Raw genomic sequence first — 13,580 nt, 5'->3', positions numbered from 1 at the left:
ACCAGCTCTTTGCATGAAATATGAATTTATTTTCTTGTGTCTTGTAATACCTGGTCCGGATCATCCTAGAACAAAGATCGATGTGATGATGAGACCCCTGATTGAAGAATTGAAAATTTTGTGGGAAGGAGTAGAGGCGTACGATTGTTACAAGAACAGAAGTTCAACCTGAGAGCCGCATTTTTATGGTCTATTCATGATTTTATGGCTTATGGTATATTTGCTGGATGGAGTTGTCATGGGATTTTGACATGTCCGATATGCGTTGAAGACACTTTATGCTTTCGACTAAAGTTTGGTGGAAAGATATGTTACTTCGATTGACATAGATGTTTTTTGCCAGAGGATCACCCGTTCAGGTTCGATAGGAACGCTTTTAAAAAGGACACGATTGTGACGAGGGGACCACCCAAGCGTCTAAGTGGTCCAGAGATTCTCGTGAGACTTAATGATTTGAAACTAAACGAACATGGAAATCATTTTGAAGGTTATGGATCCGCGCATAATTGGACTCACAAATGTGGTCTATGGGACTCCCTTATATGAAAGCCTTGATTCTAATGCATAACATTGATGTCATGCACCAGGAACGAAATATGGGTGAAAGCATTATCAGCACTTGCATGAATATCACTGACAAAACAAAAGACAACCCTAAGGCTAGGAAAGACTTGGCCTTAATCTGTAGAAGACCAACTATGGAGATAGGAGAGAATCAGAAGAAGCCACGTGCTCCTTTCAGTATTAAACCTAAAAGGAAGAAACAATTGATGAAATGGTTGAAAAACTTAAAGTTCCCAGATGGTTACGCCGCGGGTTTTATAAGGTCGGTGAATTTGAAGACGGGCAAGTTTTCTGGGTTGAAGAGTCATGACTACCACATAATAATGGAAAGACTCCTTCCTGTTATGTTTCGTGGTTTTGTAAAAAATGATGTCTGGAAAGCATTAGCGGAGCTAAGCTACTTTTATAGACATCTTTGTGCTAAAGAAATAAAGAAAGAGATGATGGAGAAGCTTGAGCAACAAATACCGATTTTGGTATGCAAACTTGAAAAAATATTTCCACCAGGTTTCTTCAATCCGATGCAACATCTACTTGTTCACCTACCATACGAAGCTAAGGTAGGAGGTCCTGTGCAATATAGATGGATGTATCACATCGAAAGGACACTAAAGAAGCTACGTGCAATGGTTGGTAATAAGAGACGAGTTGAAGGGTGCATCGCTGAAGAATTCAAATACAAAGAGATAGCATCGTTCATGGGCCTGTACTTTGCAGAGGAACACAATGTCAATGCTCCTACGTTGTAGTATCATGTCGACGAGCCCCCTATCAGTGATATTGAAATATTTCAATGGAGGGGCAAAACTGTAGGACCCAACACAACATATTGTTTCACCAACGACGAATGGAAGACTACTTTACTCTACATGTATAACAACATGGAAGAGATGAGTCAGTTTCTCCTGTAAGTGTAAACTATATTTTAGTCATTGCCGCTAGAATTTTTGTTGTGATACTAAAAGGTTTGTTTCCTTGTACTAACAGGGAATTTGATTCTCAAAATTGCATCTCTGGCTGTGAACGTGACCAGATTCGTCGAGAGGGAAAAGATGGGGGACTTAATTTCTTGTGTTGGTTTCGAGATTATGTAGATAAAAATGACAATGTACACCCGGACCTTCGACAATTATCCCTAGGAGCAGTAACTGGCAGACGTTATGGTCGGTATGATGTCAATGGTTTTAGATTCCGTTCCACAAGGTTCGAAGATGATCATCCTCTAGCAGCCACGACAAATTCCGGAGTTGTAACTAGAGCTGTCGATGATGAAGGGAAGGTGACTAATTATTATGGAGTCATTAGTGATATAATCGAGTACAAGTTTTTTGGAGATAAACAACTCAAAGTGGTGTTCTTCGATTGTGATTGGTTTTCTCCAAACTCAACGCGAGAAAATCAATATGGCATGGTGGAAGTCAAACACAACGATAGATTAAAAGGCCACGACACTATAATCCTTGCCCACCAATGCGAGCAGGTGTATTATATGACATATCCATCTAAGAAAAAGGGTTTGGTTGATTGGAGGGTAGTGTACAAAGTCAATCCTCGTGAACGACTATATGCTCCTGGTGATGCTGGTTATGTTGAAAGTCAAATCGAGCAGGAAGTGGGGGCTGCTGAGATTTTCCAAGACGAAGAACTTACAAGCACGTTTAATGTACAAACTGAAATGTTGGAAGAATCTTTATTAGGTGATCAAAATGATGTAGAGGTTCCTCCAAAACGAAAACGAGTGACGAGAAAGAAGAAAGCTACATGGCGTCCATTAAATCGACGAAAGCAACTAGATCCTGATTTTGATTACGATTACGATTGATGAGTATGGATCATGATTTTATTGCATATTTTATGATTTTATTGAATATTTTATGATTTTGTTGCATATTTTATGATTTTATTGCATATTTTATTATTTTATTGTTGATTTATGTACTAACTTGTTGTTGTTAAAATAGGATGTCAAAGAAAATGAAGTCTTTTGCTCGTAGTTTGCTTGGGACGAGGAGTAGCTCGAGGAGTAGCTCGAGGGGTGAGGATTCAGTTTTTTAGGGCACAGGTTCTACCATGAGCAGACGGAGAGCGCTGGCAGAACATTTGCCTCCACAAGATGTAAGTTAGTTGTTAAATTACATTATTTGAGTTACTTAATATTGTATGATGTAAGGTATTTGTTTCATAGGATGCTGAAATTGAGGAACCAGTGGTAGAGGATCATGCAAGAGATGATGTTGAAGATGATGGTGGAGATAATGTGGGAGATGATGCTGGAGACGATGCTGGTGTGGATTCTGGGGCTGGGGATTCTGGGGCTGGTGGAGATTCCGCAGCTGGGTCTGGAACTTATCGAGTTAGGAGAACGAGGAAGCTGCATTTTGTTGGACCACCTCCAGAGCTTCCACCCGAATCTCGGGTTTTGATAAAGCCTAGTGGAAAGTGAGTGACATGTCTTTGCTTAAATGTTATTGAAAGTTATGTTTTAATTTCCACATTGTTTATACTATTTGCAGGACTTGGATCGACGACTCGTTCACAGGCACAGGACACTACAGGCAGGTGAACATGGTCCTTGGTAATCTTGTTCGTCTGCACTGGCCTGGTGTTGTGACTTTGCCTACTGGCGAGTCTGTCCCCGCCACCACTTGGGAGCATTATCGCTATGGTGTCTGTAGAACGTTTGGCAACACACAGGCACTAGTTTGGGATGCATTCTGGGTATGAATTATTTATACTATTTTAGTTATTCCATATATGTCTGCTTTTATGATAACACTATTTTTTTTGCAGAAACGGTACAAGTTGCCGGACGATGGATCATATGATATGAACGCTCGTTACGTGTTTGAGTATAACGCGAACGATGTCGTTGCAGATGCAATGTACTATGCACGAATTCAGGCTATAAAGGCATGGTACAGAGCAAATGCTGATGATCGACCGATGCCAAATACCAAGGCCGAGTGGTCATCAATTTACTTGACGGAGGAGCAATACCTAGAGGTAAACAGGTTCTTGCCTCTCATATCGCACGAAGCCATGTATTTGCTTGCTTTATTTAAAAAATTTCATGTAGGTGTCGGTGCCGTGGATGGCCACCCGATCAGAGGGTTATCGGGCATTGTGCAGATGGTGGGCTTCCCCTAAGTTTCGTGTCATTTCCGAAAGGAACAGGGGAAACCGTGGGACTGAGTCGTTCCACAACTATGGTGGTGATGGTCATGTGCGCTTGGCTAAGCGAATGGTAAGTCACAGTTTGTTGTAACTTTTGAATTACATAGAAATGTGTCATTGTAACTTTTATGTACAGGAAGTCAAATCCGGTTGTACGCCCACGGATGTGGAGGTGTATATGCAAGGGCATAGGGGTTATGATCCTCAGAATCCTGATGTGTTATGCACTCAGACGGCCACCGACCGTCTAGTGAGTTTTTGATACTCTATTATGTGTTTGATATTGTTTGCAAGGGCATAGGGGTTATGCACTTATATTTGATATTGTTTGCCTCCAGGCTTCGTATGGGCAGGAGATGGTTCAACGCCATGGGCAGGAGTACGATTGGAGGAGCCAGCCAATCGACCCTCAGGCAGCATATGCTAGCGGAGGAGGACAAGCCCACGGACGGTGAGATTATTTAATTTGGATTTCAAAATTGTCATCATATGCTTGCGATTCAACTGAGGCATGAGTTACTATACTAAGTGCATGGTTCACTCTTGTAGGTTGGGTATTTTTGATTCTACGATTGATTCCAGAGAGCTGAGACGTCGTGGACGACAGTCCACATCATCGTCTTCACAGTCGTCCCATTCACGATCATCCGCCCACGAGATAGAGATGGCAGTGTTGCGTCAACATGCAGAGTACCATCAATCAGTCTTGAGGGAACAATTGGAGTACCAGAGGCAACAATCTGAGTACCAGAGGCAACAAGCCGAGTACCAGAAGAAGAGGGACGAGTATTATGCAAACCTCCAGGCCCAAAATCAAGCTCTTCTCTCGGTAAGTTGAAGTAACATTTTGTAGCTTATTTTGTAAATCACATGATGTGTATCTTATTTGCTCAACAATGACTTGTATATAATTTGTAGCAACTAGCCCAACAAGCGGGCGTCCCGATGCCCACCTATGGGATGCCGCCTCCGGACTTTGCACTTCCGATGCCAATGCTTGCGCCTCCACCTCCGCCTCCGTCACAATTCCCTACGGTATGTACACATATGCGTGTGTGAAATGTTCATAGATGTCTTATTTGTTTAAATGAAAAACTGAGTGGTTACAATTTCATGTGCGTGTGTTATAGGAATTTCAGACACCCCCGCTACAGTTGCAGCACCAGGAGATGGGTCTGGTCAAGACGACGCATCACATTCGTGGGTGAATAACCTTTTCAACACGCATAGTCCAGCAAGAGGAGGTTGCTACTCGAACCATCCAGGTGATGGATATGATTGATGTGTCGTGATGTTAATTTATGAAACACTTTGCAACACTTGTTTGCAACCGTGATTACAACACTTGTTTATGAGACACAATGTCAGTTTGCAACAACCGTCAGACCTATATGTTGATGTTAAATTTGTGAATGTTAATATTTATGTGAGAATATTTGTGATTGTGAATGTGAATACTTATGTGAATGTGTATATTTGTGATTGTGAATGTGTATATATGCATGAAATATGTTTTTGTTTTGTAAATGTCAGTTTTTTTAAAAAACAGAATTTTTTGTAACTTCTGAAATATGTTATGTCCGACGGCCTAACCGTAGCCGTCGAACATAAGGGCTCACTTATGTCCGACGGCTTTAGAAGCCGTCGGAGATAATGGCTCACTTATGTCCGACGGCTACGGTTAGACCGTCGGACATAACGTTGTGGGACCCACAGCTGGTCGGTAAAACGGTTGACCATCCTTACGTCCGACGGGCCGAGGCGGCCGTCGGAGATAGGTTATTTTCGACGACGGCCGTCGGACATAAGTCTATTTCCGACGCCTTATCGCCGACGGCCTAAAACCGTCGGACATAGGTTGATGCCGTCGGACATTGGTTATCTCCGACGGTTCAATCCTTATGTCCGACGGCTTTGGTCGTCGGAAATTGTTCCTTTTACTGTAGTGCTAGACACTCTCAATACCTCGACTTGCGATGTTGTGGACGGGTGGTCCATAGCCTTTTGGTTTGACGACTGGTGTGGTGGCGGTGACCTCGCCACATGGTTCCCTGTGTTGCGCTCTCACAACCCCAAGCTAGAGGTCAATGTGTGAGGGGTCCTGCTATTGGGCATGGACAACAGTTTTGTGCAATGCATCTCACCTCAGGCCTCCGATGAACTCCAATGCCTCCACATCGAGCTTGATGACGGGCATGATGATCGCCACTGCCTCTAATTTGGGCCCGATGGCAAACTCCACTCCGGACACCTCTACAACATTCTACGCGGTCTTGCGACCCCCTGCTCCTCCGGAACATAACTTCTTCTAGCATAGCAGGGCCCCGCCACGTGTTTGTTTCTTCGCCTGGCTGGCCGGTGAAAGGGAAATGTGCCCTTCGACCATTTCTAGTTTATTTTGGTGATTAAATGCTCAACACATTGTTTTTGGACTAACATTATCCTGTATGAGCATAAGCATAGGCATTTGAAAGGCAAATTGAGAAACATGGGAAAAATGCATATTTGTGTATATTGCAAATCCTATTGCATGGAAGGAACAAAGGTATGATTTTAGTAATTAGTAAATTGTTTGAGTTGCTAACTATGTTTATCTAAGTGCTAGGAGACTTCTCAAGTAGAACCATTTTCGGAGAAATGGTGTTTGGCTAAGTGTAGCCAAACTTGTGCCAATCTAGGAGCACTGGATTGTCCAGTGTGCACTGGACAGTGTTCGGTGCCTAGGTAATTCAGCGGTCGTACTGGCCGCTCTCGGGAAAAGTGGCAGGTGTGTTGGCTAAATTTCACCAGACAGTCCGATGAGCCAAGCGGCCAGCAACTCTGTCCACGTCAACGGTCGGCGCACAATCAACGACGGCCATGTCTACTGGCCCAACGGTCAGGAGGCACCACCGAACAATCCATTGTGCACTGGATAGTCCGATGTGCCAGGTGATCGAAGGATCAAACGACTGACTCAACGGCCAGCTCGACCAAAGATGGAAAGAAATCGACCACTGTGTAGTGTCCGGTGTGCACTGGACAGTCGGGTGCACCCATGGACAGATGGCAACCAGAGCCTTCCAAATGGAGTTCCAACGGCTCCTAGGTCCTTTGGAGCTATAAAAGGACCCCTAGGCGACATGGAGCTATACACAAGCATACCTTGATGAAACTACAACTCCGAGACCGCGCGACCACGTTGTTAATTCATTAGATAGAGATTTGAGCGCGTTCTTGAGTTGTGACTCTGCTGTTTTGATTCTTGCGCTCTCTTCTTGACTTGTGTGCGTGTTGTTGCTGCGTTTGTGTTCTTGTGTGTGTTTCTATTCCCATCTTTACTCCATTGTGGTTGTAAACATTTGTGTAAGGCATGAGAGACTTCAGTTTATGGAGATTCATCTTAACCGGGAATTGACATAAGGAAGACAATCGTTGTACTGAAGTTTGATCTTTGGATCACTTGAGAGGGGTTGAGTGCAACCCTTGACCGAAGGAGATCACTACAACGTGGAGTAGGCATTGCCTGAACCATGGGATAAAATCACCGTGTCTCTTGTCTATTTACTTTATTCCGATTATCATCTTCTTGAGTTCTCATATTCACTTGTATTATTGTTTCTAAGTTTGATACACATTTCAAAGGAACAATCAAGTGAAGAGTTCTCCTCTCTCTGTCTCTACTCATACCAACTTGGTTTTAGCTTTCACTAACACTCATTATAAACTAAGTTTGTGTTGCTTAGAGTTGATTTTTGTAGGATCACCTATTCACCCCCTCTAGGTGCTCTTATCCGGGTTGCAAAGGCTTCAGATGAGGAACAATCTTCATCGAAAATGCATCGTCCCCAATGGCATATGTGAGGTCAATGGCCAAGACATTGAGACAACAACATGTGTTCTTCTGTGCTATCCGTTTGTGTGGGCCTTCTAGGACCACGTCGATGTGATCGTCCCCGACGACGCCTCGCCTACAACGCTCCCCCGACTTCGTCCACCACCCTCGCTTCCAGCATGAAAATTTAGCACATTTATCCTCTTGTGCTGCTGGCTACTCTGGCAATGACACAACAAGTTCGTCTTTGACTGAGACTTTGATGATATCCCCCGATATTCTTAGGGACTACAGAGCTGAGGCCATGGACTGGCGACTACGGTTGCACCGCGTCGATCGCCCCATCGCCGACGCTTGGGTCCGGTCACTCGTGTCGACCCCCCTAACGGGTGCTTAAACCCCCTCCCCCATGCACACTCTCTCTCCTGATATCCTATACGAAATGCGGACCTTGTTAATGATAATATAGAAATCTCAGGTGGGGATTTTCTCTCCACATTGTCAGGCAAACAAGTTATATTTAGGGCTAGTTTGGCAACTCCGTTTTCATAAGAGATTTTTATTTTCCCAAACGAACATGAACTAATTTCTCTTAGAAAAATGGGTTGCCAAACTAACCCTTAACATCGGAGTATACATATTTATGCGGAGTTTCACTAAGAAATCCATAATTTTCTACCACATAAATCATCTAACCTGCCGAGATGGTCCAGGATTGACGAAGGTGAGAGTAAAACCTTAATGTTGAAATATTAGCAAATTCTCAACTGGACGTCTCCATACGCATTATTTATAATATCAACTATTCTACTATATAAAGCACGAGTTTCCAAAGTTCTACCTTCCCGCTTTATACAAAATTAAGATAAAATTTTGTATAAGTAGAGGTTCAAACCTTGATTGTTGGCTAGACATTCACATCCATATAACCAATAAAACATATATATTTTTGTGTTTTATTAAAACAAAGTTTATGCATAAGACTGGATATCGAGATAGCTTGGCTTGACTTGGCCGAGTTCGAGCTAGCACGCTATGCTAATGAGCTGATTTAGCTCGACTCGTTACACTAACCACCCATAGAGTTAGCTTCGTTCGGCTCGTTTAATTTAGCTCTCGAGCCATATAAAAATGATATATATAATCAATTTCTAGTTAATTCCAAACTAATTTAACAACAGAAAATAGTAATTATACTTATGGTTTAACGAACCACGTCAATGCAACATCAAATTAACACATCTCATTACTCATTAGTTAATCATAAATTCATGATTCACACACATATTCATCAGTTTAACCCACAGTCATAAACCTACATACCAATTTAATACATAGACACAGTTCATCAATTATCAATTTAACCCATAGGCTATAGACACCGCACATACATATAACAAATCGAGCTGGGATATCAGCTCAGTTCGTGAAAAAATTAAAACAAGCCAATCCGAGCCAACCATAAAATGAGTGACCCGATCACTAGTATAGAGAAGCTCTATACATATGATTAGAAAAAACCGTTTGTACAGACGGGTAACTGAGAACCACCAGTGGAAATCAATTTCCAGGAAACATAAAATATTTTTTAAAATAGCAATAAAATTATTTTTATTAGGGGAGGGGCCTCATTATATGGATGGTGGGAACCAAACCCCTAACCTCCATAGCTAGCCCCATATACCACTTCACCTTTTACTTATTTCATGTTTATATTGCAGTTTTATTGTCCTCATATTAGAACCATCCGAGTACAAATTGACTATTTGAGGCTGTAAACGAATTCAAAAGAAAATATTGACAACTACAAATTTCATAACTTTTAAAGTTCTACAACTTTTTTGTACTTTTCTCATCCGAGTTCATTTGGAAAATTTGTATTTTAAATTTGACAAATTTAGATGCAATTTTTAAGAGCCAAAATAATTTCAAATAAAAAAGTTGTCAACTACAAAGTTTCATAACTTTTAAAGATCTACAACTTTTCTGTTGGTGGTTTTTTATACGAGGTCATTTGAAAAACTAAAAAAATTAGGATAAAAATAATTTCTAGTGGCGGTTTTATTAAGAAAAAGCTACTAAAAATAGTACTGACGTTTGATAACTGAAACCACCCGTAAAAATTAAACCCCACCACATGCTTTAAGCTATTTTCTACTAGTGGATGAGCCATGAGTATTCCATCAAACTCTATATATCCATGTGATATATAAAAACTGTACCACTTCACGGGATCTAATTAACCAGTATCGTATAGAATCTTATGTTCTTTGTAAAGAAAGGTGGCCGGCCTAGGGTTGAACAAACATCTGGTTTACAAATGATGTACAGTAGTATATATCTCGGTTGGATAAGTTATAACCAAATGTGAAACCTTGCCACATTTGTCATATTTATTTATGCCAACCAATATTGTGAGTAACGGAAATTACCGGCAGAAACCCGACCAGTCTGCACTGTCAGGGCTTTTTCGGTTCTACACTAATCCATATGAATTGAGGGAGTTTCAATTTTTAGCAAGTCAAAATCCCTCTCAATTTATATCAATCCTCTCCAATCTATATGGATTGAAAATAACCGAACAAGCCCTTAAGTCGCGGCAGCAAAAGATTTTGCTGCACGGATGATGATATACTGATCATAGTCATCAGCTGCCTATACAGATGTGGCGCCGTGCAGAGAAGATCCACACGCGGAAAAAAGAAGCCTGCTTCATTCATCGATCTCCACGCATGCATGTCCCCTACCTAAACAGGCGCGCGCCACCACTGCTTTAGACGCCATCATAATCCACTTCTCAAACCAAATGATATTTTTTAGAACATTTGGTGGCCTCCACCCAGCCGCACGAACATCGCAATCACGCCCTGGCACCCACAAACTCCGGAATTCCAGATGCTTCGTCCACATGCATGGTAGCCGACGAGACGAGTAGCTACTAGCTACCGGCCGGCAGGGCGCCGCGCGCCCGGCCGCCGTCAGACACAAAGAAGCGTGTGCGGCTCTGGTTCTCCGTCTGCAGTAGTGCTGCGCCTACACGTATCAAGCAAAGGCAGCTAGCTTTTGATTTGTGGCCATCTGGCATGTGCCCCTTGGACATGTTCCAAGAGCCTTCTTCCCTGATTCCGTGGCCACCATCATTTGGTCCCTAGCATATTCCGTGCCCGTTTGTGCCATCATCTCCCGCGCCGCGCGCGAGTGCAACCTCTATAAAAGAAGCCACAGTGCAGCGTCGAAGCTCACAAGCAGCGAGATCTCGATCAAACAGCTTCTCTGATCTCGCTCAGAAGCGAGGACATCAGACATTATTGCAATTGTATTTGCACAGCAGCGAGATCTCGCTCAGAAGAGACTCTGAAGAGATAACGAGCTGCGCTTCTTCGTCCTCGATCAACTAGCTTCTCTGGTCGCTTCCATATGGAGAGAGCTGCGTCAAGCTGCGCTAGCCTCCTAGCACAAAGGTCAGCCAGCTGTACTGAGCCATGCTAGCATGCATGCATGTTATATACGAATACGTACGATGCATGCATGTCTTCTGAGCGAACTGTATGTCTTGATGATGCCTGCGACATGGCGCAGGAGGTGCTACTCCGTGGCCGCGGTCGTGGTGAAGGGATGCGGGCGGAAGGCCGTGGAGAAGGTGGCCAAGCGCATCATGGGCAAGGAGGTGAACACCGCGGCTGCCTCCGGGGAGAAGACGCCGTGGGTGCCGGACCCAGTCACTGGCTACTACCGCCCGGCGGGTGGCGCCAAGGAGGTGGACGCGGCGGAGCTTCGCGCCAGGCTGCTCACCAAGAGGATCGCCAACTGAATCAATCTAGCTGCAGAGCAGTGCGGCTGAGATTATTTAGCGCCAGTTCATCTCTTGGGCCTAGAGCATGACGGTGCTGTATCTTTTTGAGGCATAACTAGGTGAGTGCCCGTGCGTTGCAACGGAAACACATAATAACCTAACGTAGTCTGAAACAAATATTATGGTCTGAAACATATATAGAGTTGCAAAGATGGGTCCAGGAATTGAGGCGAACACAGATCCGAATTTCCCAGGATAGTGAAAATGACCCATGATTATTATAGAAAACATAAGTATTCACATTCTGAGATATAAAATAGCATAAGAGTGGAACGAGGGCGTCCACATTGTTCGTGGCCCCGCCCCTGCTCCATCTCATGGGCCTCGCTCCTGCCACTCAAGCACGAAAGAAGCCCCGACGTCGCATTCTGGCCCTCGACGCCATCCGCGATATGACCTTCCGCTTCCTCTGTCGAGCGTGCTTGTTCCTAGCTTCCCTCCCGCCTCTGCATCGGATTCCCGTGATGAGGCTGGAAAGTTATACCGTGAGCTTAGCTTCCCCATCGACGTACCATCCGCGTCCTCCGATCGGTCGCGCGTGGAGCTTCTGGAACCTCAGGTGCATCTGGCTTCCGCGCAGGCCACATCCCGTCCGCCCAAGGTTCGTAAGGCTTCAACCTAGAAAGCAAGCAAAAAAACCCAATACCTTACATTTTTGGAAATAGAATGGAATAGAATGACCAAATTTATACCTTATTCATGAAGTGTGCTTCAGCTCTAGCGTACTAACCTCCTGCATAAAGCTACCGTTGTAGAAACCACCACATCTATTTCCGTTCTGCATGGGGGAGTTCCTTTATACATTTCAAATCTAGGTAGTGTGCCAATTATGTTGCTGAAACCTTCACAAGTTCACATGCATGCAGCTTCAAGTTCGGACCGTCTGAATAAAGTTATCCCTGCATAAACAGGGGGTTAGAGAAGTGGACTCACATATCCAGTTTCTGTATTGAAGCAAACAATATTCTGGTGACCTTGAGCATATGCAAAGCACTGTAGCAAAGTGAGCACTGAAACAGAAATGAATAGCAAAATATTATCACATCAAGCAACCTTCCATGGGGGTGCTCTGCAAGCGCCTGCTTAAAGTGGTTCCAGAAAATGACTTAGTAAAACAATTAAATATGCCTACTTGATGGCATTGCTCAACATTGTTTATATACCATTCTCCAACAAAACGCTTGACGTACTTGAGCGTGTCGGGATGACTGATTGTAAACCGTGCTCAACTCATGTGAACACTCAGGTGAAACTCTCAACAGCTTAGGGCTGGCCAATCAGCACATACGGAAATAATTTTAGGGCTTAGGGTTGGCCACAAGAAACTACTATCATGTATCATACAAAGTACTTTTTTCTCGAACACGTAGGAGAGCTACACATCATTTTATAAAAGAGGAAAAAAAACAGGGGAAAAGAATCCCTTACAAGAAACCCACTTCAATCCCCAACCTTGGGAGAAAGGAGTTGAGAAAACAAAGACGAATCCGCGCCTGAGACAAACAGGATCGACCTCTAGAAAGGAGAGAGTTAAACCATCCCTCCTTCACGACCAAAAACCACCCACCCCACTCACTAAAGCCTAGAGCTTAGCAGCTCCTGCCAAACACCACAATCTAACTTCTTCTCTGCTGAAGTTCTAGGCCACCGAAAGAGAAGGAGAGGCACACTCAAAAGAAGTAAACAAGGCTACTGAATTGTTTGATTTCTTAATTGTCAGACCACTCAATCACACAAATATCAAATGGCAAATGAGTCTAGCTACATTTCACACAGGGAACACACTTGGCTACACAAACAGACATTCAATTGAAACTTGTATTCTACATGGAAGGTTAGACAAAGTGAGAGATGGCAAACTAATAGTCTTTTGGATGCATGTCGCCAAAATTCCATACAATGCAACATCGTAATCGAAGCAAGAAGCAAAAGTGGGAACAAACAAATACCTCACTTTCCATGGGCAATAAACTCCTCACACCATGCTGCTCAAATTTCGATGCCAGAAACTGCCCTCCAGCAACTAACCATGGTGTCATAGCCATTGAAATGTCAACGACTAAAAATAGCAACGATGTTAATTGAGGTGATAGAAGACCCTGTAAAATAGTGTGTTCATTAGTTTCCCCTCTGCTCTATAACATTTATCCATAGCACAACAATCATATGATTCGT

General features: G+C 43.4%; 1 protein-coding gene across 2 annotated transcripts; it reads left to right on the top strand.

Annotated features, from left to right (window-relative positions):
• Positions 1 to 10,721: 10,721 nt before the first annotated feature.
• Positions 10,722 to 12,934, top strand: LOC103650118 (late embryogenesis abundant protein Lea5-D-like). Of its 2 annotated transcripts, XR_002267924.2 has the most exons (3): positions 10,722 to 11,013; positions 11,132 to 11,464; positions 12,272 to 12,934. XR_002267924.2 is itself a non-coding variant. In NM_001319215.1 (2 exons), exons 1-2 carry the CDS (start codon positions 10,970 to 10,972, stop codon positions 11,361 to 11,363), a joined length of 276 nt encoding a protein of 91 aa, NP_001306144.1. In that variant the 5' UTR covers positions 10,802 to 10,969; the 3' UTR covers positions 11,364 to 11,742. The 2 variants fall into 2 exon arrangements, 1 of the variants encoding a protein (NP_001306144.1); NM_001319215.1 differs by lacking the exon at positions 12,272 to 12,934 and having other exon boundaries at positions 10,802 to 11,013; positions 11,132 to 11,742.
• Positions 12,935 to 13,580: the final 646 nt, after the last annotated feature.

This window comes from Zea mays, chromosome 3 (genome assembly GCF_902167145.1).
Source record: "Zea mays cultivar B73 chromosome 3, Zm-B73-REFERENCE-NAM-5.0, whole genome shotgun sequence".
NCBI lineage: Eukaryota > Viridiplantae > Streptophyta > Magnoliopsida > Poales > Poaceae > Zea > Zea mays.
This window is presented reverse-complemented; position numbering and strand designations above follow the sequence as displayed.